Source organism: Haliotis rubra, unplaced genomic scaffold (assembly GCF_003918875.1).
Source record: "Haliotis rubra isolate DU_JTF1 unplaced genomic scaffold, ASM391887v1 Scf810, whole genome shotgun sequence".
In the NCBI taxonomy this organism is placed as follows: Eukaryota; Metazoa; Mollusca; class Gastropoda; order Lepetellida; family Haliotidae; genus Haliotis; species Haliotis rubra.
Genome location: NW_025767536.1, coordinates 118,466 through 142,924, shown reverse-complemented (window position 1 = coordinate 142,924; position 24,459 = coordinate 118,466). Strand labels below are relative to the sequence as shown.

The window sequence follows — 24,459 nt, the reverse complement described above, 5'->3', positions numbered from 1 at the left end:
TCCAGCATTTGAAATTACTACTTGCCCGCTAGCCAAATGCTAAAGCCTAAAGCTATATTGTACCTCGCTGGGATGAGATAGCCACAACAACTCGGTGCGGCTAGTGGTTGCAAGAGTTGTATACTCCCCAGGGAGTTGAGATAGATAAAACGATGTGCTGTTGAGATTGACATCTAATGATCGAGGGAAAAAGTATACCAGCGCCTTGAGCATGCACTAGTTGCGTGGATATGTGCGCTATGTAAATATTCTATAATAATAATAATAACAATAAAGCTATCCTAACTGGCTAGCTGAAAGTCTCAGATAATTTGTTCATTATTTAATGCACATGAATATGATGGAGTCAATTATTAAGGTGTTAAAAGTCTGCCCGCTAAAAGTTTTGGGATATTTATTATCTCTTGTCACATGAAGATTGCTATATACAAAAATGTTAATAGCATTGTGCAAAAGAGGTTAGGAACTATTACAATACAAATATAACGTTTACTTGATTGGCTAAGGCTCAACTAGTATCCAATCAGCTTCGCAGTTGTGACCGATGTGCATTTTGATACTGATATGTTGCCGGGCCAGTGAAGCATGAATGTGGGCTAGGAACACTTTACTTAACTAGCCCTCCTGGCCAGTGAAGCATGAATGTGGGCTGGGAACACTTTACTTAACTAGCCCTCCTGGCCAGTGAAGCATGAATGTGGGCTGGGAACACTTTACTTAACTAGTCCTCCTGGCCAGTGAAGCATGAATGTGGGCTAGGAACACTTTACTTAACTAGTCCTCCTGGTCAGTGAAGCATGAATGTGGGCTGGGAACACTTTACTTAACTAGTCCTCCTGGCCAGTGAAGCATGAATGTGGGCTAGGAACACTTTACTTAACTAGTCCTCCTGGCCAGTGAAGCATAAATGTGGGCTAGGAACACTTTACTTAACTAGTCCTCCTGGTCAGTGAAGCATGAATGTGGGCTGGGAACACTTTACTTAACTAGTCCTCCTGGCCAGTGAAGCATGAATGTGGGCTAGGAACACTTTACTTAACTAGTCCTCCTGGTCAGTGAAGCATAAATGTGGGCTAGGAACACTTTACTTAACTAGTCCTCCTGGCCAGTGAAGCATAAATGTGGGCTAGGAACACTTTACTTAACTAGTCCTCCTGGCCAGTGAAGCATAAATGTGGGCTAGGAACACTTTACTTAACTAGTCCTCCTGGTCAATGAAGCATAAATGTGGGCTGGGAACACTTTACTTAACTAGTCCTCCTGGCCAGTGAAGCATAAATGTGGGCTAGGAACACTTTACTTAACTAGTCCTCCTGGCCAATGAAGCATAAATGTGGGCTAGGAACACTTTACTTAACTAGTCCTCCTGGCCAGTGAAGCATAAATGTGGGCTAGGAACACTTTACTTAACTAGTCCTCCTGGCCAGTGACTTTTCAAAATTAATTCATTCACTGTGAGCATCAGATCCATCTTGGTTGCTTACACATGATAAGCTACGCGAGTCACAGTGACACAACTCAACGACTGCTGCCTGCAGCAGAGTTAATGAAGCAGAACCCAGATCACCCTGCACCAATACATTATTTACGAGATTTTGCCACTGCACTTAAGTATAAATGAATGTTTAGAGCTACTACTGATGCTCAGTTCAGGGGTGATGGAGTAATCCAGTGGTCAAAGTGGTTGCTTTTACCACCAAAGACCTGGGTTCGATCCTTCAGTGGTACATGTGGCCCTGGTTCGATCCTTCAGTGGTACATGTGGCCCGGGTTCAATCCTTCAGTGGTGCATGTGGCCCAGGTTTGATCCTTCAGTAATATATGTGGCCCGGGTTTGATCCTTCAGTGGTACATGTGGCCCAGGTTCTATCCTTCAGTGGTACATGTGGCCCGGGTTCGATCCTTCAGTGGTACATGTGGCCCGGGTTCAATCCTTCAGTGGTACGTGTGGCCTGCGTTCGATCCTTCAGTGGTACGTGTGGCCTGCGTTCAATCCTTCAGTGGTACGTGTGGCCTGCGTTCGATCCTTCAGTGGTACATGTGGCCCAGGTTCTATCCTTCAGTGGTACATGTGGCCCGGGTTCTATCCTTCAGTGGTACATATGGCCCGGGTTCTATCCTTCAGTGGTACATGTGGCCCGGGTTCAATCCTTCAGTGGTACATGTGGCCCGGTTTGATCCTTCAGTGGTACATGTGGCCCAGGTTCAATCCTTCAGTGGTACATGTGGCCCGGGTTCAATCCTTCAGTGGTGCATGTGGCCCGGGTTCAATACTTCAGTGGTGCATGTGGCCCGGGTTCAATACTTCAGTGGTGCATGTGGCCCGGGTTCAATCCTTCAGTGGTCCATGTGGCCCGGGTTCAATCCTTCAGTGGTACATGTGGCCCGGGTTCAATCCTTCAGTGGTACATGTGGCCCGGGTTCAATCCTTCAGTGGTGCATGTGGCCCAGGTTCAATCCTTCAGTGGTACATGTGGCCCAGGTTCAATCCTTCAGTGGTGCATGTGGCCCGGTTCAATCCTTCAGTGGTACATGTGGCCTGGGTTTGATCCTTCAGTGGTACATGTGGCCCGGGTTCAATCCTTCAGTGGTGCATGTGGCCCGGGTTCGATCCTTCAGTGGTACGTGTGGCCTGCGTTCAATCCTTCAGTGGTACATGTGGCCTGCGTTCGATCCTTCAGTGGTACATGTGGCCCAGGTTCAATCCTTCAGTGGTACGTGTGGCCTGCGTTCAATCCTTCAGTGGTACATGTGGCCTGCGTTCGATCCTTCAGTGGTACATGTGGCCCAGGTTCAATCCTCCAGTGGTACGTGTGGCCTGCGTTCAATCCTTCAGTGGTACATGTGGCCTGCGTTCGATCCTTCAGTGGTACATGTGGCCCGGGTTCAAACCTTCAGTGGTGCATGTGGCCCGGGTTGGATCCTTCAGTGGTGCATGTGGCCCGGGTTTGATAATTCAGTGATACATGTGGCCCGGGTTCTATCCTTCAGTGGTACATGTGGCCCAGGTTCGATCCTTCAGTGGTACATGTTGCCCGGGTTCAATCCTTCAGTGGTGCATGTGGCCCGGGTTCGATCCTTCAGTGGTACATGTGGCCTAGGTTCCATCCTTCAGCGGTGCATGTGGCCCAGGTTTGATCCTTCAGTGGTGCATGTGGCCCGGGTTTGATCCTTCAGTGATACATGTGGCCCGGGTTCAATCCTTCAGTGGTACATGTGGCCTGGGTTCGATCCTTCAGTGGTACATGTGGCCCGGGTTTGATCCTTCAGTGGTGCATGTGGCCCGGGTTTGATCCTTCAGTGATACATGTGATCCCCCTGTTCGATCCCTCAGTGGTACATGTGGCCCCCCTCTTCGATCCTTCAGTGGTGCAATATGTGATGCTCATTTTTGGTGTCAGTTGCTATGATATTATTTAAACATTGCTTAATGTGTCACTCTTGATCTCACAGCATAACATGGGCGTGGCTTTTCTGAATGTCTGTGCACATGACAGGAAATCTCACTTTGGATAACAGTTTCTGGGTTGGCAGAGTTGGTAAAATTAATCCCATTTTTCATTAGATGAATCATGGTACATATTATTTGTATAATTTTAGGCATGCCGCCAGGCGCAGTGAAGATATTTCATCTGTGCATTCCAATATTTACCATGCCATGGCTCACAAATTCAGCACTATTTTGATCACTGGACCGATACAGTTTTATGTCAAACTGACAGGTGTCATTGAATCAGTGTGTTTTGTTTTCTGCCATTTAGGATAACTTCATTTCTAATTTATGAATGAAAAAATTGGGAGAAAATTGAGAGTCAATCAATGTTGATATGATAATAATGAATGTTTTGAGAGTGCATCACAACTTGCACTTCTTCATCACCATAGTTGTTTGCACAGTAACCACTCTTGAAAGATGATTGGTGTATGACATGAAATTTGCAGGTGCACAATTTTTATTTTTTTTTGTTTTTTTTAAAATGGCTTTAAACAAACACTAACAACTGTGTGATGCAAGATGATTGTCAAAATTAACGGTCTACAGTGATTTATCAACCTTCTTGAAAACCGTCAAAATCAAGAATGACACCCCATGCATGTGTATCTAAGTGCGTTGTGCATGTGCTTCCCATGTGTTGTGTGTAGGGGTGGTGATAAAGAGAAATGGTGGTGCGTTCATAAGATTTCTGTCTTTGAAAAGTTTGTAAGCGCTTATCTTCCTATCCAAATTGAAAGTTCAGTTCCCCTACTTTTTTAAGAGCATACCGGTATATAGTGCTCAGACCCAGTTACAATATATACCCTGTTGCTAGGTTTCTGTGTTACAAGCCTCTGTGCAGAGGTTAACATGTATAAACACTTTTACTTTTACTATGGGCCTCTCAGTGTGTTTAAAACTCCCAAAATTCCAAGTACAGTTCAGAAACAAAAAAATTACAGCAGTGTTTAAAAAAGATCCCAAAATTCCAAGATTACCAGACAGCTAGACTGGTAACTCTAAAAGATTACCAGTCCGATACAGATACTGAACTTGCCTGACTGGTAACTCTAAAAGATTACCAGTCCGATACAGAACTTGCCTGACTGGTTTTCTAACAATTACCAGTCCGATACTGCCTGACTGCTCATTTCCATACTTGCCTGACTGGTAACTCTAAAAGATTACTCCATTCACTGGTAACTTGATTACCAGGCTTGCCTGACTGGTAATCTAAAAGAACCAGTCCGGATACACTTGCCTGACTGGTTTTCAACAATTAAGAACTGTGACTGCCATTTCCAACTCGTTTTTTCACTGTTTGTAGGCTTTGGTAAACTACACAGCACCGAGTTTTTTAGGTAAACTGAAAGTACATGATTGTGATTGGTCATCGTAACATGAACTGTCCAATTGTAAGCAGTTTAACATAATTATCATAATACCTTAAACACCTCAACCTGACGACAAGAGAACCTGTCTGATATTATTAAATATTTACTTTTAGGGGTAAAAATATCTACCAGACCACCGGACAGGCTGCTTTTGAAATTTGACTGTCCGAGATGAAAATAGAGCGTTCCAGACGGTCGAGCAGGCGGGAATTTTAAACGCTGATTCCAGGATACACATGCTATTATGGTTCTGACCAACCAAAGAGAATACTCATGGATTCTGCACCTGGCAATTCAGCACCATACGCCACTATGCCAAACTCAGTGACAATTTGCTGACTTCTGCTGAACCCTGCTGTCCAATTTATATCATACAATCACACATCAGATGTCAATCAACTTTATTGGCTTTCCATTTTATTCAGCAGTTACATGGACGGAAAATCTACAGGTCACCACTGGAGTGTGAAGTTTCCTTTTGAGGATTTTGGGGAGTAAAGGTCAAGGCCGCTGAATTGACACAATATCGCTGTCCTGTAGGTACTGGTCCGTCGTGGAACACATGGCCAAGGTGGGCCCCACAGTGTGAACACACAACCTCCACACGTTCCATACCTGATGATACCAAAATCCTAATTTTACTTTTGGGTCTATACTATTTGTCAGTTTTGTTTGTGAAAGGATTATTTGATTGCTTATCCCACTTAATAGTGCATGTAGGATGTGTGCAAAGCTTGACTCATACACACCAAAATGTCATTCAACAATGTTTAGGCATGGCCAGGTTTCACAATGAGTCATTTTTCGGGTTTATTCAATTGCAGGTGAAGATTATCAGTTATCATGAAAATAAAGATTAGACAACTGTCATATAAGATATCTATTATTATGAATGACAAATCAGTCATCATTTCAAAAGTTTAGGAGACATTGGCAATTTCGATTTTTAGGAAAAATATTTGACAAACATTCCTCACTAGCTGTTTAATTTATTGTCTTATTGTTAAATACCTGAATTAATGACGTCATATGCAGGTCATATCCAGTCATTAATCAAATCTTTCTTGAGCTTTGAGTGAAAAGGAGTCAGAATCGCATGACATAACTTTCTTAACAAATTAGCTAGGAAGATAACTCTGTATAATAAAGGGAGATAACTCTCAAAATATTACAAAGGCAGTCAAAGATGTCTCGCTTTCCTATTGGAAACAGTTGTGACACGAGTCTTCGCAAATACGTGTCAATGAGGTTTCTGCATCTACCTCTGAAGGGAGGTAACTTTGTTCTCATCTCACCTTGTGACGTGTCATCTCTGAGCACCACCCTGTCCTTGTTGACGACATCATAGAAGGCAGGCCAACCAGATCGTGAGTTGTATTTGGTGTCGGAGGAGAAAAGAGGGTTGCCACAGACAACGCAGTTGTACATGCCCTCATCCTTCGTGTTCACAAACTTCCCGGAGAATGGCCTGCAGTACAAAAATTGATGCTATCATTATCCTTCTACATCAGGAGCATGCCTGTTAAGTAAGGGTGTCACGATACATCATTCTCACGATACGATACGTATCACGATTTTAAGGTCACGATACGATACGTATCGCGATACATAATTTTCGCGCCTATTCATACCATTACCTTACCGGCAACGTAAGCGCTCTCTGATTGGTCCATCAAAATAGTCTAGCCAATCACAAAAGCTGTTAGTTTCCAACCTATTTTTTAAGTAAAGCTAGCTACATCTATTTATCGGAGCGGTCTCGTAAAATTTTACTATCAAGACTTTGAAGAAGATGGATATAGCATAAAAATTTGAATCAAGAAAGTTTTGAAATAGGAATCGATACACGCAAGCATGTATCGCATATCGTATCGTCAGTAAAAATGTATCGATGCATCGATACATTCGCGTATCGCGACACCCCTACTGTTAAGAACTCTTAGAGATGACCTTTATGCTTTCTGCACTATTTGGATATCTATATACAGTTGTGGTAAATCACCACCCCAAATCAAATCAAATCAAATCAAATCTTTATTTCTGGTACTATGAGAAAAACACCTCATCGGTGCAGACATGAAATAAATGATAACAATGAAAGCATGTATAATATATACAATTTTAATATGACAAAATTGATTTCCTTTTTTCGAATGCATAAAACATATATTTAGCAGTATTCAAGGAAATGTCTTCATTTTTGGATGATAACAACGAATTGAATTTTAGTATTTTGGGGAAAACATAGAATTGTGACAAAAGATATTCACGTCTTAATTCAATGTAGGCAGGACAGATAAGTAAGAAGTGATATTCATTTTCAATTACGTTTAAGTTACACATTTTGCATGTTCTTTGTTCCCGGGGAATGCTATAGTAACGGCCTCTTTCAATTTTTAAACTATGGGAACTTAACCTAAATTGTGATAAACAATATGAGTTAAGTATGTTTCACAAGAAATTGTTAATTTAGAATTACAATACGTAAACATTTTGGGGCTCTCAGATAAATCACTATGGCAAACTTGCCGAAAATTATCTTTCAGTCGTTGAAAAAACATTTTAACAAAAACGTTTTTATCTCTGTAAGTGTGTGATTATACCCAAACATCACCAAAACCTAATTTAAATATCATATTTCTAACCTTGGTAACCCAGTTCTCATAGCCTTGCTCATCATACATATGCATCATATTGTAACATTTTCGAGGCAAACGGCATCCAGGCATGTTAATAAGATTTAACCAATATTTAATACATTTTAAAACAGCAGATAGTTGGACAGGATATCTACCACACTCGGCTAATACTCCATTATTGGACGTTGATAACTTAACGTTTAGAAAACGTTTGCAGGCATATAAATGTACTTTTTCCAGTTCTTCCATATTATTAAGCCCCCAAATTTCAGCCCCATAGAGGAGAATTGGTGTCATCTTTGTATCGAATAATTTGAAATACAGAAGAAGCGAGTGTAGAATCACAACTCTTTGACCTCAGTTATGTCTGAAGTAAACCTGTTATGTTTATTATTATATTAATATTATAACAAAGAGTATGTTTGAATTTCAAGGATAACAACGTGCTAGCTTCATTAGGGGGAAAGAACAAAGAGACTGCCCAGTTGTTTGACATCCATGTTTATAGTGCTGAGGAGCCTAGAGACATCATCATGGCTAACCTGGATTCAAACCCACTATCACAGATTTTGTGCAGCACCTTAAACTACTGGGCCACCCTTTTCCTGCTTCCCTTGAGTTGACTGGTTTGTTTGTTGTTTAATGCTGCACTGAGCCATATTAACCTGTATGGCAGAAGTCTGTGAATAATCAAATGAACCATACAATCCAGTGATCAATAGTATGAGCAACGATTAATCAAATTAATGCAACTGGGATACGATGACATGTCAGTGAGCCTAACCACTGATCATGTCAGTCACCTCTTACGATAAGCATACATGTTGCTGAAGATCAATTCTGACCCAGATATTCACAGGTGAGTTGACTTGTAAGGAAGGCTTCTCTTCGGCCTGTCATCATGATGTTGTTATTTACAGCCAGAATATTGGTGCAAAACTCTCTGCACAGGTTACTTGACATTCAAGCATTTACTCACCTCTCCGTGCCCCGTTCTTGGGTCACATGGTATTCTAGAGGAGTTAGTCTGTCTTTCAGTTCCTCTTTGTCAAGCGCCACCTGGCAAGAGTTCTCATCGGCACATGACGCTTGGAGTTTCCGGATTTTGGGAGACACCTCTTGCTTGGTGGTGACGGCGTGGAGGATGTTCATACAGACGAATGGCAACACACACCCATACACCAGCATCCGCAGCGATGGAAGACTGCAAGAAAGGGAGATAACTGTCAAGAGACACACATCCAAAGATTGTGATGTACAGATTGTTCAGCTTGACCTGATCAAGTGAATACTAATGCATTGCGTGACCGTGTCACAACTGGTTGGGGCTATTATTGTGAATGGGTGCACCTTTGTCAGTTGATTGTCAGTCAACATGTCCGAACAGCCGAGACAAGGTCGCCGTTTGACATCTCAGTGACGAGAAATCGTCAGCAATGTCCTTACTTTCTTTAACAAATAAGCTACAGGTGATAGCGAGAGTGAATCGGATTGTGAATGTAACTGACGTCTGTACGTTGTAAAGTTAGTAAAGCAAGCTAGATAGCGTAGCATATGACTGCTTCAAACGCAGCATTAATTACATTCTCTGCTCACCTATTTAATGAAGTTAACTCAACCTGCCGTTTTTGCCATTTGACCTCCCGGGTCATGCATATGTACAGTAGCTCAGGTCAAAAGCTGATCAAGCTGAAGTCAAGGCATCTCTCAGAAAATTAAAAAATCCCTCCTTTTATCTGGCTGGAATATTGCTAAATTATAATGGCACAAAACCATCCTTTAGTCAATCACTGACTCAGTCTAGTGGTCACTGTCAGATATACAGCCATGAGGGGGAACCAGATTGCTGACCTGTGTCAGTCATAACTTGATTTCCAAGTACAGTTCTAATGCATTATATGCATTGTAAACTGACGGGCAAAAGTTAGTATATGACGTTTTGAACGTCCTGTAACAAAGACATACACCGAAATTCCCCAAAAATATTTAATGCATCATAATAAAAAAACACTTGAGCTGTAAATCACAAAAAATCAACAATTTCATGCAAGGAGTTTGTGAGCCGCTGTCAAGTAAACACGCAAGGGGTGGAATTTTGCATAAATCGATTATCACAATCTGAGTTTATGAGTCAGTAGCAGGGGCATTCCTTGAATACAGGATCTTGTGCACATCAGTATCGTGTGTGACCCCCTGCTGCGTCAATGCATGCCCTCACACGTCTCCTCATTGACGTCGCCAAACGTCGAATGACGTCATTGGGAATCGCGGTTCCATTCCTCTCTGAGTGCTTGCTCTAGCTGTTGCCTGTTCTGTGGAACTTGTTGCCGACCTCTGATCTTCCTGTCCAGATGATCCCAGAGGTGCTCGATCGGGTTCATATCCGGTGAGCACGCGTTGGCCAGGGCAGGACGTCAACATTGTTCTGTTGCAGAAAGTAGCGAGTCTCTCTGGCAGTGTGAGGTCTCGCGTTGTCATGTTGTAGGAGTACACCCGGGGTTGATTCTGTAGGAAGGGTACCACAACTGGCTGTAGGATCTGTCCGATGTACCCCGTGCATTGAGATTGCCCTGCACTACAACCAGGCGGGTCTTCTGGTCTCCACAGATACCGCCCCAAACCATGACTCCACCCCGCCCGAATGGATGAACTTCTCTGATGCATGGCCTTGCTAAACGTTCCCCTCGTCGACGATATACCCGTTCTTTGCCATCACACTTGTAAAGGGTGAAACGGCTTTCATCGGAAAAGAGAACACGCCGCCAATCTCGGACTTGGCACCTGTATACTTGCCTTGCCCACCGCTGTCTGTTTTGGCGATGTCTGAGGGTCAGGACCATTCCGTGGAAAGGCCGGTAAGCCCTTATACCAGCTAATCTCAATCTTGGTCACTGTGCGACGACTGATACGATGCCCGAGTGCCGTGAGCCGCCGTCGGCGTTGCCGTCCGCGAACCTGTTCGGAGATGGATAGTCCGGATGTAGCGGTCTTCTATGGGTGTAGTGACCCGTGGCGTCCACTTCTCGGCCTGTCTTGAGTGCTACCAGTATTCCGGTAGCGTGTGAACAGCCTGGAGATTGTTGCTGGGGTACAGCCGAACGTTCTGGCAAGATGAGCTTGGGTAGCTCCCATATCGCGCATTCAATGGCTCGCTCTCGCTGAATTTGTGTCAGCTTCGGCATTTTTGCATGTGCTTTCAGTTACTGTGATATGCCAGCGTGTATCCATCCCATTTCTACCCGACTGGTGCACGTGCATGTTCGTGATTTTCAAAGATTACATGTTATACCTTTTTCTCGTGCTAGGGGTCACGTGACTACATCTACTGACATCACTACCATTCTGCAATATTCTCGTGACTTTGACAATGTTTGCTTTGGATGTTTCATTGGAATTTAGACATGCTCAATTTCCCCAAACCAAATTGAAAACGTTATACTAACTTTTGCCTGTCAGTTTATATATACTACCCATCAAAAGTTTAGACTCACTAGTGTAAATGTAGCCACTTACTTGTCCACTGTTCTAAACTAGCTTTTTTGCAAAATATTCCATACTGTTTAAAGGTACTGTTTAGTTATGAACTGGTGTATTGTAAAACATATTCGTAACATTGAAAAGATTATTGTCATGAGTTCAGTAAATGATTAAAATCTGTGAAAATTGGCGAATTCTTAACAAAACTTTACACCAAAACGAATCTGTTCACATGCACGACATTTGCTCATGCCTTTCGCAATTTGAAGCATCATCCTTGTGCAATTCATCTGCATAAGGTTTTCAGTTGGTTCCCCCCAAGTTGGTGGAGAAATTCATCTTCGATGTAACCACATACATATACATAACATATAGTGAGTGCTTTCAGTGAGTCTAAACTTTTGATGGGTAGTATAGCATGGTTAAATACATATCGGACAGTACAGTATTTATTGGGTATATTTGTTCCAGGGTCTGTTCAGCAGACAAGTAGATCTTTACTAGACACAATTGTGCTGACCAAACAGAAACATAAATAGTATTAATTCATTCTAATTCTAACTAAAGCTGATTAACTGCAGAGATCTATTTGTTTGCAAAAGGTCTACTTTTCATCTTTTCCCAGATAATGTATGTAATACACCAGCTAGTCATAAATTAACAGAAAATTATGGACAAACATTCATAAAATTTAACCGGTCCTCACACAAATATTCTATACACGGTCAGTGTTGAGCATCAAACACTGCCTCTAAACAAATCAGTGATCAGCATGGAAAGTTACTGATGGTCCGATTAGTATAAATAATCGAAGATTGGTCGCAGTGACTAAATGACCAAGCAATCAATCATGTTTTCTCATAATCGAACACAAACAATTTTGGAACACTTGTTTGCATGAACAATATTTGTCACAAGGTTGGTTTTGTCTGTCATAAAATTTACATTTCAAAATCACTACAAGCTCGTCCCAAGTTATGATTGAATTTATCTTAAAGACTCCAGGAAATTTATGTTCCTAACATATGAGTCATCCTTAAAGATGAGAAATTTACAAATGCATTTTGTGCAATTTGCAAAAAACCCAAAGAACTACATATTTTTTCTTTATTGTTTTGTGCATTAACAACCATAGCAGGAAATTTAGGACACTAACCAATTACTTTCAGTGATTAATCGGTTGTAATGAACCAATAATCAATTCTGAAATGTTAACCAATTCCCAACACCAGTATGAATGAAGGTGGATCATGGGAAAGAATATAGACCCCAGCAATCAATGCTTGTCATAAAAGACAAATAATCGATCGGGCAGTCAGGTTCCGTGACTTGGTCGATTGCATGTCAGTGGTCGTTTGCATGCCAGTGGTCGATGTTCATGACGTTGATCACTGGACTGTCTTGTCCATACATTGATCACAGACCCAGTCTAGAGGCTTCATTATTTGCAAACATCTCGGGCTTAGCATCAGAACATTACATGAACAAACACAGTCTCATCAGTGTTCATTGAAACTCTTTCACTCTCCACACAAGTCAAAAAAAACAATCCAAAACCAAAAAAAAAAATTGAAACATTTTGAATAAAGTCACTAACCAAAGATACAACCTTTTCAATGTGGACACAACTGAAGATAGCTGAACTCACATGAGTCAGTTCAGCTAAGTGTCTTTCCTATCAAGCACAAATGATATCCACTGAACATGTTCACTAATTTCGTGCTTGGTTCACCACAAGAGGTTATACAGATCTATTCTGCCTCAGATCTATAACATATTTAATCATGCTAAATGTATAAAGTTCTGTTCCTGCTGATTCATACCAGGATCTGGTTACTAAACAGAACAATGTGTGACTGCCACAAATAGCCTATCATCTGTGTTCATGTGGTGCTCATCCCAGGTTTACCCAACCTAGGTTATTGCCTGTTCATTGATTACAAGCACACAGTTGGAAACCAGGCCAAGGCATGACAGACACAACCAAAACCATCAACAGGAGGGGCACACGCTTTCATCAGGTGCTGCTTGCCTACAACTGATGATAAGCACTTTCTATTTCTCCCACTACTTATATATCATGTATTTATCTACACACTCTTGTGTACGTGTTGCGTATGTACTACTTGTCTGCAACTAATTACAATTACCAAACAGATTAAAACAAATAATGATTATCATGTTCATAATGTTTAAGTCATGCTTGTTGAGTAAATATGTTTTGGGAAAAAATACAATTACCAAACAGAACAATCAAAAATCAAAATTACAATTATCACTTAACCTTCATGCTCAGAAATATGCAGGCTTTTTCACGTACAACTTGCCTGCAACTAATTAAAATTACCAAAATGAATAAATAAAAATAAAAAAACCAAAAAATTACACTTACCACTCACATTTATGCTCATAAATGTGATGGCTTTATCATGTGTAACTTGCCTGCAACTAATTACAATTACCAAATTAAATCAAATAAAAATCAAACAAGATAAATGACAATTATCACATAAATTCCTGTTCATAAATGTGCAGTTTTTTCTTGTACACCTTGCCTGCAACTAATCACAATTATCACTTACATTCCTGCTCACAAATGTGCAGGCCTTTTTATGTACTACTTGCCTGCAACTAATTACAATTACCACCTACATTCCAGGTCACAAATGTGCATGATCTTTCATGTACTGCATACCTACAACTAATCACACTTGCCATCAACCTGGTAAAACTTGAGAATTCCTTTTCATTTACTTGCCAGCAACCAATTACAACTGCCGCCTACATGGTCATAAATGTTCATGCTGTTTCATGGTCTATTTTTCTGCAACTTGATGGGGCCTCCTCCCTTCTACCACTGGTCACTCAGGAGCATGCTTTTCATGAGCTACTTACCAGCAACTAATTACAAAGTGCTACTTTCCAACAACTGCACATAAACATCCATGCCTGAGTGAAGACCTGGACTGTATGGTTACTGAGTGGAGATCCCATCAGCTACACCAGGATGATTATAGTGCCGCTAGACTGACTCCACTACCGGTACATTTTATATGTGGTTCAAGGTTCTGGTGCCATAAACTGGCCATACAAGTGATTGGGCATACCTTGCTGCCTGAACTCTGATACTGGTGTTGACTGGCAGAAAATCCTGGGTGCCGTTGTACAAAGCAATACCTTGGCACTAAGGTGAACTCCCATACCTTAACACATGGAATAGGGAGATATGGACATGAGATTATTGTTTAACCCATTCAACACCGCAGGCCGAATAATCGGCCACAATGTTATGAGTCCCCAGACACCGGAGGCCGATTAATCGGCCAGGCAGTAGTCACGTCAAAATGAGACATAATTTTAGGAACCTACCTGACTTATGATTCATATATTAAATCTATCACATTTCACAATGTCTGAAAACACTTAATAAATTTCAATTTATCATATATTATCAGCAGAATTAAAATTATAAACTATTTTTCGCAATTTTATTGAAAACAACGATTCTCGGACACATGCTTCGGGGCAGCGGGTCCACAATAACATTGTCATAGAGCAAAGTAACGATGTTTCGAGGAATTCATTAATTAAATTGAATAAACTAATGAATAAAATCAACAACAACATTCATAAAAGTTGTCAAACGTACATATAAAATGACTATTTCCATCTTTTTGTGCGATCATGTAATGTAAGTCAAGTCACTCACAAGTGACATCTCGGCTCTCGCCGCCTCAATCTTCACGCTCGGACACGATGTTTAATGCGAAAATATACATGAAGCATTTTTGTCACAGGTCATAACCTAGTACGATACGTCCAATAAGTTCCATAATTTATGTATAGTTAGCGATTTCTTGCTTAATATGTTCAAAATAGCATTATTTTACCCAAAACTTTTGTCAAAATCTAAAAGTTTTCCGTTTACGAGGATGGTATCCATTGCCGTAATATGATTGGCTGCTTGAGGTCACGTGTCTGATTTTGACCAATCACGGCCCTTATAGCAGACTGTGGCGAAAAAGTGTCATTAGAAACCAATCTTTATCCAATAAAATCGCTTCTTACAACTGTGAAAATACTCTTGGCAAGGGTACAGTGATATTGTTGATGTTCAGAGATTTCGAACGATGCCCGACATCAAACGATTCGCCTCGCATGTTATTCATACGGAGCTTCGAAAACGGAGGTATTTTCCCTTGTTAGGTCATGTTACAGAGCGGAAAGCCACAGATATCCGGAAATAGGCGACCATACATAGTATTTAAGAAATCTTTTTATAATAATTTTCTGATGAAAATATAAAAGAAAAAGCCACGGGCATGTTATGACATGTCACAAATGGAAAAAATCGCCATAGTTGTTGCTCCTTTCGTGGTTTATCTGGACGTTATAAATGTAAGCTCGCATTTTCATTCAAAAATAAATTTATTTAAGTTGTAGTTGTATTATTTGAATAATATTATAAAAATAAACTTCATATTTATCAACAGTAGGATTAGATCTTTTAAATGGTGTATGGGATGTAGTAGCAATAACGTTTTACAAGCTTATAATTTCCTTCATAAACATAGGCTTCATCTATGACCTCAGAGTCTCTGGGAACTCGGTGTCATGGCAGTAAATGCCTCTGGTTGACTGGTGTTGAAAGAGATAATCAGATTCACGCCAATGAAACATGACATAAATCAGATATCAAAGCTCCTGCTAAACAATTTACACTGGCACAGTCACAGTTTGTTTACATAAGTCGATCAAGCAGTTATGACAGTCGCCAGCTGTGGGTGACAGGTCTTTGTTGTCAACCACTGAGTCAAGTACAGTTAGATCTGACATGGTGTTGCTTAGTAGAAATATCACACTGCCTCCTTACATTCAATAGAGCGTCCGCCCAGAGAGCGGAAGGTCGCGGGTTCGATCCCCGAGCGCGTCATACCAAAAGACGTTAAAATATGGTACTTGTTGGTCCCTGCCTGGCGCTCGGCATTAATGGGTACAACAAGGACTGGTCGGCTCAGAGTCGGTATAATGTGTCTGAGTGGGGTATTCATGCTTCACTGCGGCATGTTATCTCAGTGGGCTAGCACTAGTATAAAACCAGTTTCAGTCTGGGCTAGTACAAGCAGCCGCACATACACACGCATGCACGTCATCATATGAGCGAAATATTCTCAAGCACGACGTCAAACCCAATTTGACCTCACCTCACCTCACCTTACATTCAATTCTAAGATCCTGCTAAGTCATCTGACTACACTTAAGGACAAACCATATAATCAATGTTGACTTGACTTTGCCTATTTCTTTCAGTATGTGTGATCTTAAAGAGAAATTAGGCTTGTATACTAAGTGATGCAGTATTCACATTTCCCACGGCCTCTTACTTTATTTAATGGTTAGGCTAACAGTCAACAGCACACATTAGATTGGTGAAGCCTAAGTTTCATCATCAGTTTTACGCCGCTTTTTTGCAATATTCCAGCAATATCATAACAGGTGACACTAAAAATGGGCTTCAAACATTTTACCCATGTGGGGAATCAAACCCGGGTCTTCGTCGTGACGAGCAAACACTTTAATCACTGGGCTATGGGGGTTGTGCCCCCTAGTATCATCATTTAAAAATAATGTTTGTTAACACGTTGACTGCCTATTCTGGCTGAATTTGCCACTACGAGATATACTACCCATCAAAAGTTTAGACTCACTAGTGTAAATGTAGCCACTTACTTCAGTCAACTGTTCTAAACTAAATTTTGCAAGATATTCAATACTGTTTAAAGGTACTTTTTACACATGACCTGATGTATTGTAAAACAAATTCATAATGCTGAAATGATTATTGTCATGAGTTCAATAAATGATAAAAATCAGTAAAAATTGGCGAATTCTTGACAAAACTTTACACCAAAACGAAGCTGTTCACATGCATGATATTTGCACATGCTTTTCAGCAAGTTGATGCATGATCCTTGTGCAATTTATCTGCATAAGGTTTGCAGTTAGTTCCCCCAAGTTAGTTGAGAAATTCATCTTTGGTGTAACCATATATATATACATAACATATAGTGTGTGTTTTAAGTGAGTCTAAACTTTTGATGGGGAATATAACTTGTATTGGCAAAATAGTATTTTGAAACAAGTTCCACACGTTGGTAAAATAGGCACAAGACACAAACGTCTCCTGGCGTTCTTTGCTACTGCCTGGAGATGATTGCTTCTTGTGCCTCTTCTGCCAACATGTGAAACTTGTTTCAAAATACAATTGATGTAGCTACGAGATAACTCATAGTGGCAACTTCAGATAGACATTGATGATACCAGTATGACACGTGGTGCCAGTCAATGTGTTAAAGCCACATATATGGCAAGATTTGAGCTATATGACACTGGCTGTACATAAACAAGTATGAAAGAGACACCAAAGGGATTTTGTTGCAACAATCTACTCCCCTGGTGTTATGTCGCAATGACATGTGATCAGCCAAGTCACCAACAGTTCCATCTAATAAAGTCTTGGGTTTTCTCTGGGTACTGTTTGAACCTGCAATTTGCACGAAAGAATAGGACGAGGGGTGCCACACCCCAGTTGAAATGGCAAAGGCATTACCGTGGTATACCGTGGGATACCATGATCTATATGATACAAAACCATGGTGCACTATGGCTTACCATATGCGGTAAATGGCACCATGGATTAAGTGTGATATCATTGGATGTGGAAATCAGCTAATACATAGTATCTGGATGCAGACAAAGAGTGAGTGAGTGAGTTTAGTTTTACGACGCACTCAGCAATATTTTGATAGATGGCAGCAGTTTGTAAATACAATCCAGTGATCAACAGCATGAGCATCGATGTATGCAATTGGGATACGATACAGTCAGCTAGCCTGACCAGCCAATGCTGTTCGTGGCCTCTTACAACAAGCATGGGTTACTGAAGATCTCTGTAGCATATCATAACCTGGTGATACAGAAACGTAACATCACCAGGAGCACTCTGAGTCACGCCAAGGTTATCAAGCTATGTCCACCATTAATATTGATCAGGAAAAGGATGCAGATAACAAAGAAGTGATTTGTGTTATTAACGTTTTTAATCATTCATTATGGCAGCATGAAATTAACTGAGAACATAAAATATCAATGCTACAATTGTTAATGTGATGCAATTCTGAATTGCATGTGTACATTGTGTCTGTATATTTAAGAAGATATGATGATTAATAATTATACTGTATAGCAGTACTAAGTCATTCATTCACCGTACAGTCTGACTTCTGAGTTTAACTAGTGTCCAGTAGCAGAGCTCCAGATAAGATTTAGCTCATGTGGGTACTATACCCACTGTATTTTTTTGGAGTGGGTATTATGAATGTTGAGTGGGTTTTTCATTTTCCGTTACCCACTGCTTTCAAATATGTGCGTATTTCAGTCATTTCACTCACCTAAGTATATCTCATTGAGTAAGTTTACTAAGCAGGTATGTTCTGCCTTATGTCATACCTAATCAAAACCAACTTCAATATAATGGAAATGATTTCATAAAAATTCACTCATCCTATACTGACAGTACACTTGTCCTATACTAAAAGTACAACTTGATAGCAATCGATGTCTTTTTATTACGCAAGCGATTTTTATAAATATATTCCGTACGCATTTGTTTTAAACTTTTGTGTATCTAAAATTTTAAATGCGTAATTGGTACGCAACAATTATTTTTCAATGCGTAATTGGAAATTTTCTATGCGTATTTTACCCGGATACGCAGCTTATCTGGGCCTCTGCAGTAGGTTCTTGAAATGGCATAGGTGACCCTGTTGTGACCACCATTCACTGCACCCAGTCACTCCCTTCAGATAAACCTGTGTTTTTCTATGTTGTATCCCGGAATCACCTCATATTTCTAGTTTTGCTAGTCTGACAGACATCCTTGTGGGTATAATCATCAAACATTCAACAGCTGCATCACTTCCAGCTTTCCTACATCAAGCTGACAGGTTGATCTTACAAGAAGCAGCCCAACTCACTCACTCATATTGGTGTGTGTGTCTGTCTGTTTAGTGTGTTTGGGATGGGTGGGTGTGGGTGTGTGTGGGTGGTGTCTGTGTCTCTGCAAAAGGCAGTGTAACTTAATTTGTTTATGTCTTTCTTTTTAATGCCTCACTGAGTTAAAAACATTCCCACCATATGACAGTGGTCTGTAAATTATTAGCTGGGCCAGACAATCCGGTGATGGATATCATGAGCATTATGTATTCAGGACTGGACGACATGTATCATCCAAGTCAGCAAGTCTGATCACCCAATCAAGCCCCCAAACATGAGTTGCTGAAGTCTGTGACCAATTCAAAACTTAATCTTCACAGAGATAGTTGCAATTTTAATCAGCATAAATTTGCATGTGTAAAGTTAAACATGGAAGGAAAACCAAACTGCTCAGATCACAGGCAGGACTCCAGATAAGGGCCATATCAGTGTATGTACGGATAACAAAATATGCACGATAAGGTAGGAATAATTTAGAAAACATAGCAGATTTGCACCTTAACAATGGTGTACAGTCTTAGAATCATTTACAGAGGTATTTATCGGAAAAAGTATTGTTTTATTGTTCATTGACCTGTTTACACAAGAGTAGCAATGTTGTGGTGTGTATATGAAAGGAAACACAAGATTACTGATCCGCCATTAAGTTCCATTCAGTACTCTAAATGTACTCTTAAGTTTTTCCAGTACTCCTGTATTGAAAAAATAAGGAGTAAATACTCCTGATGTTGAAAAATTATCTGGATCCCTGACAGGCATACTACTTTACTTCTGACATAGCCCTGACAATCATCCATGAATCTGCGAGTTGATCCCCTGACCGGCAGATCATGGTAGCCATAGGATAAACATATGGGTAAAGCAATAAATCAGCCAAACCTCGGCAGTGTCTGGAAGCTAAACACAATCAAGAAAATCAACAAGAAATACCTTAGTTTCCTGTAAACATGTGATCTTCAGCAGATAGCCGCTACAGCTGCCCCACAGCAGGGAGATCTCTGACCAGTGACTGAGACTGAACTACCTACTGTAGAGCTGGGAGGAAAGAATCAGCTGACCAGTGACTGCCCTGATTAGTGAGCAATCATGTTTTCATGGTGATGAGTTCATGTTATCTTTTGTATTTAATGGCAACACTTGAGGTGATACTTAAGGGGTCAGAAGGGTCAGTCAAGGTCAAGATGGTCTGCTCTGGGACAGGCAGAGGTCAGAGAAGAATTCTTCACTACTGAAGAACTGATAATAAGCAGTCTCCTGTAAGTCTAATGTTTCTTGATCAATAGCTGTGGGGAACCTAGGCTTAATCTTAAAATCAGTTTTCTTTGCACTTCACCAATCTGTCTCAGGCCTGGAACTATCACGTATTTACAAAACAGAAGCTGATTTAACTGCTAGCCCCACTGGACTGTGGCCAAAACAAATACCAGAGGGCCGGCTTTTACCTGAATGAGGGTTAGACTGATTTTTTTGAGCTTAACAAAAAAAGTTGGTGAAAAATCTTCATTGGCAGGTGGTTACATTAGAAATATATATATATATTTCCATTGTTCAAGAGTTTATTTTAACACATTGCCATGTCATGCAAGCATAGTTTGTGATACCATCTTGCAGGTATAGGTATTACAATTTCACACATTTTTAGTGTCAATACTTGCCATCGGCATAACATTTGGAGCATTTAAGATGTTTCATTTATTACTCCAGTGGATCTGGATATTAAATCTATCACCATCGTGACCCGATGTATGAGTCTTCCAGGTTTGCTAAAAACATACCCTGAGGGTCATACATTAAACGCAAATTTATAGTCAAACAGGGTCATACATCAAGCACAAAATTTCAGTCAAACAGGGTCATACATCAAGCACAAAGTTTCAGTCAAACAGGGTCATACATCAAGCACAAAGTTTCAGTCAAACAGGGTCATACATCAAGCACAAAGTTTCAGTCAAACAGGGTCATACATCAAGCACAAAGTTTCAGTCAAACAGGGTCATACATCAAGCACAAAGTTTCAGTCAAACAGGGTCATACATCAAACACAAAGTTTCAGTCAAGTTACAGGGTCATACATCAAGCACAAAGTTTCAGTCAAACGGGGTCATCCTCCAAACACACACTTATAGTCAAACAGCAGTTTCAAAAAGTATGAAAGAAGACCATACCATGATGAAACTCGGTATACTGTTCAAAGCAGCATTAAACCCAGCAGACTCACTCATTCAGCACACACTCACTCTAAAACCCATGAAGATCTGGCTTAGAATTGATCTTCATGAACCCATGCTTGTCGTAAGAGGCGACTAACAGGATTGGGTGGTCAGGCTCGCTGACTTGGTTGACACATAATTATTGTCATTATATCCCAATTGCCTAGATTGATACTCATGCTGTTCATCACTGGATTGTCTGGTCCAGGCTAGATTATTTACAGACTGCTGTCATATAGATGGAATATTACTGAGTGCAGCGTTAAACAAAACCCACTAACTCACTCACTAAATGTTCCCAAGCTACTGTAGGTTAGGCACTGATATAGTCAGACAAACAACTGAGTGTTTTGACACATGGTACATTCTCTGTGTTGGCTACCTGTCATGCATAGGTTACTGAAGATCAATTCAAACACGGATCTTCATGGTTGATAAACAACAGCTGAACCTGTGTGAGAATCAGGCACCATATCTTTCAGTAAACCCACAACAGGGGCAGCACTGAATCCTCAATGACATGATTATGATACATGTCACATATATTGGGTGACAAATAAGAAAAGTGGGTAATGGACAATAACAAGTCTGCAGCTGATGTATAATTCATTAAAGTCAGTGAAACAATAACAAAATATATTCTTTGACACATTCTGAAAATGTTGACAGTGTAAATCTTTCACAACACTGATCAGGGACCAGATTACTGTCAAGCTGAATACATGATGTGTTGACAGTTATCCTGCTTGACATTGATATATTCCATTTTTCCGAATCTTGTTTGATAAATAACACCCTAATTCAAGTGAAAGAGTCCTTTTTAAAAAAGTCACGAAAATTTCATTGTAGTGATCGCAAATAACAAACTGAATTCAAGAAGGTTTAATTGACCGAATACACAAGTGAATCATAACGAACTGAATCCATGGGTTTGATTCAATGAACCTGTGGGTGAATCGTAACAGCCCCGCCCACAACACGAACACAAACTCTGGTGGCCTATCTACAGCATGTACAGTGAATTGCAACAATGTACTGCTTCTGTTTTCTGTTGTCTCCCAGAAGGGGAACAGTCAACAAGCTCTCAGCCTCTCCGCCATAACAATAGGGCCTCTGTCTGGGAGCTAACACTGTGTAACACTGGGACATTAATCACCAGTGCTAAGATCTATATCACCCAGAACCACACTGAATACCTGTTTCTTCCTGTTCCAATAATGCAAAACAAAGTGAAGCCAGTGTAAATGTAACTCTACAAGGATGTAGGCAGTATCAAGGGCAGCACTTGTAAACTCAAGGGCAGAACAAGTGACGATCCACAGTAATGTTTCTGACTGCAGTGCAGGGATAGAAATGGACTCTTTTACATGAAGAGTGAGTGAGTTTAGTTTTACACTGCTCTCAGCAATATTCCAGCTATACGGCGGCGGTCTGTAAATAATCGAGTCGGGACCAGATAATCCAGTGATCAACAGTATGAGCATCGTTCTACGCAACTGGGATATGATGACATGTAAACTAAGTCAGCGAGACTGACCACCCGATCCTGTTAGTAGCCTCTTACGACAAGCATGGGTTACTGAAGACCAATTGTAACCCGGATCTCCACAGGTCACATATATTTATAGTGCTACACCAGACAGATAATCAAAAAAGGCGTGCCCATACCTTTTGATCTCTTTTACTATTTCTTCAAATGTGTTTTCTCATCATAATCATAATCATCATCATCCTACAGTACTTAACCACTACTATCAATACTATTACCTATCCAAATGTGTGTTTTTCATTTACCAACCAGTGGGTCCAGAAGCTCCGCAGTTATAATTTTTAACAGCCTGGGAAGGAAACAACCCAAGCTGCTTGCTACGAGAATAGTTTAGAATCCTAACACATGTCATCATATCCCAACTGTGCAGATCGATACTCATGATGTTGATCACTGGATTGTCTGGTCCAGACTTCATTATTTACAGACTGCCACCATATATCTGTAATCATGCTGAGTGCAGTGTTAGATAACAAACAAAACCATATAAACCCTCCTCCTCCTCCTCTCACACGTACCACCATCACTCACAGTCACACACCATCCATAATGGACTTGACCACCACGATGTCCAGTCCATGTCAGTACCAAAACCAAAACTACCAGACATCAAATATACACACAACCGATCTACATAGCAAGAAACCACATACCTCCCTCTAGTTCCCTCACAGCCCAATAATCCGGCCAGTGTTACTGATCCCAGATAAACAACACAGACACATGAGCCTCTACTGGGACCTCTGTAGCCTTGCTCCATGGCTGCACTGAATGCTGAGCTCATGGATGTATAGCAATTCTATCCTTTGAGACAAGTCTAGATAAGGGGACAGTACAAGGACCTCAATCTGTGACCCCAGTCTGCTATTTATTATTGTTTTAGAAATTATCATTTAAACTATTAAGTTTTACCTTAGCGACTTGTGCAAGTCTAGGACCTCTCCAGTTCAGCATGTGTACTCCATACAGATCTGTGTTGCCAATGGTGATGTCAGCCCAGATGCACTGGTTGCTTAACTACAACTGGTCTGAAGATAGCCACATCGTACCACAAGCTGTGACAAGAAATGCACACTGCAGTGTGCACTGTAATGTCAGGTGTGCTGTTACCTGTGCAACAGTCTTGCGTCAAGTGTGCACACAACAACTCGGTGTGACTTAGCGTTCTAGCAACCATGTCCTTGATCTTCCTTCACCATGATAACTAACAGTAATAGTTTCCATATTTGGCTAGCCAGTCAGGCTGGCTATGCCTGAAAGTTACAAGCTAACAAAATAATTCACTAGCCCAAAATTTGAATGCAGAAACTAAGCAAAAGATTACAAAAAGTAAAATACCCTCATTTATCAGACCGTAATCTTGCATGATTTAAAAGTGTATTATAACTTAACAAGTCGGAGAGCATGATATATTAAAAAAATGTCTCCATGAAAACTGACTAGCCAGTCGGGCCAGTGAGAGTGGAGCCAGTGGAGATTTACTGGCCCTAATGGATTTTTACTAGCCACAGGCTAGTGGGGCAGAGGCTATTTTGCACACTGATAACTAAAGTCAAAACTAAGCCAGGGTTTTACCTAATGAGTTACAAAAGTATAGTCCAGGGGACATCCATCAATATTTCAACAGGTACTTGCTGGTAGTAGTATTGGGAATTGCTTA

General features: G+C 40.7%; 1 protein-coding gene and 2 long non-coding RNA genes across 6 annotated transcripts in view; 1 reads left to right on the top strand and 2 right to left on the bottom strand.

Moving 5' to 3' along the window:
- The first annotated feature begins 3,810 nt into the window (after positions 1-3,810).
- Positions 3,811-24,099, top strand: LOC124261829. Its single transcript, XR_006894438.1, has 3 exons — positions 3,811-3,821; positions 12,305-12,309; positions 24,011-24,099. It is a non-coding gene; the product is annotated as an uncharacterized LOC124261829 (long non-coding RNA).
- On the bottom strand, positions 4,108-23,131 carry LOC124261831. The gene is made up of 3 exons (XR_006894439.1): positions 23,121-23,131; positions 4,782-4,792; positions 4,108-4,208 (listed from the first exon to the last, which is right to left on the bottom strand). It is a non-coding gene; the product is annotated as an uncharacterized LOC124261831 (long non-coding RNA).
- Positions 5,256-24,459, bottom strand: part of LOC124261827 (peptide methionine sulfoxide reductase MsrB-like) — a 44,067-nt gene continuing 24,863 nt past the window's right edge. For 2 of the 4 annotated variants that reach the window (XM_046696203.1, XM_046696205.1), the window contains 3 exons: positions 8,488-8,712; positions 6,165-6,337; positions 5,256-5,484 (listed from right to left, as the gene is read on the bottom strand). In XM_046696203.1, coding sequence (XP_046552159.1) covers positions 5,315-5,484; positions 6,165-6,337; positions 8,488-8,696 — 552 coding nt within the window. In that variant the 5' untranslated portion in view covers positions 8,697-8,712 and the 3' untranslated portion in view covers positions 5,256-5,314. Of the gene's footprint in view, positions 5,485-6,164; positions 6,338-8,487; positions 8,713-23,452; positions 23,557-23,711; positions 23,861-24,459 lie in introns of those variants that run through there. The other 2 variants (XM_046696206.1, XM_046696204.1) reach the window with 2 other exon arrangements.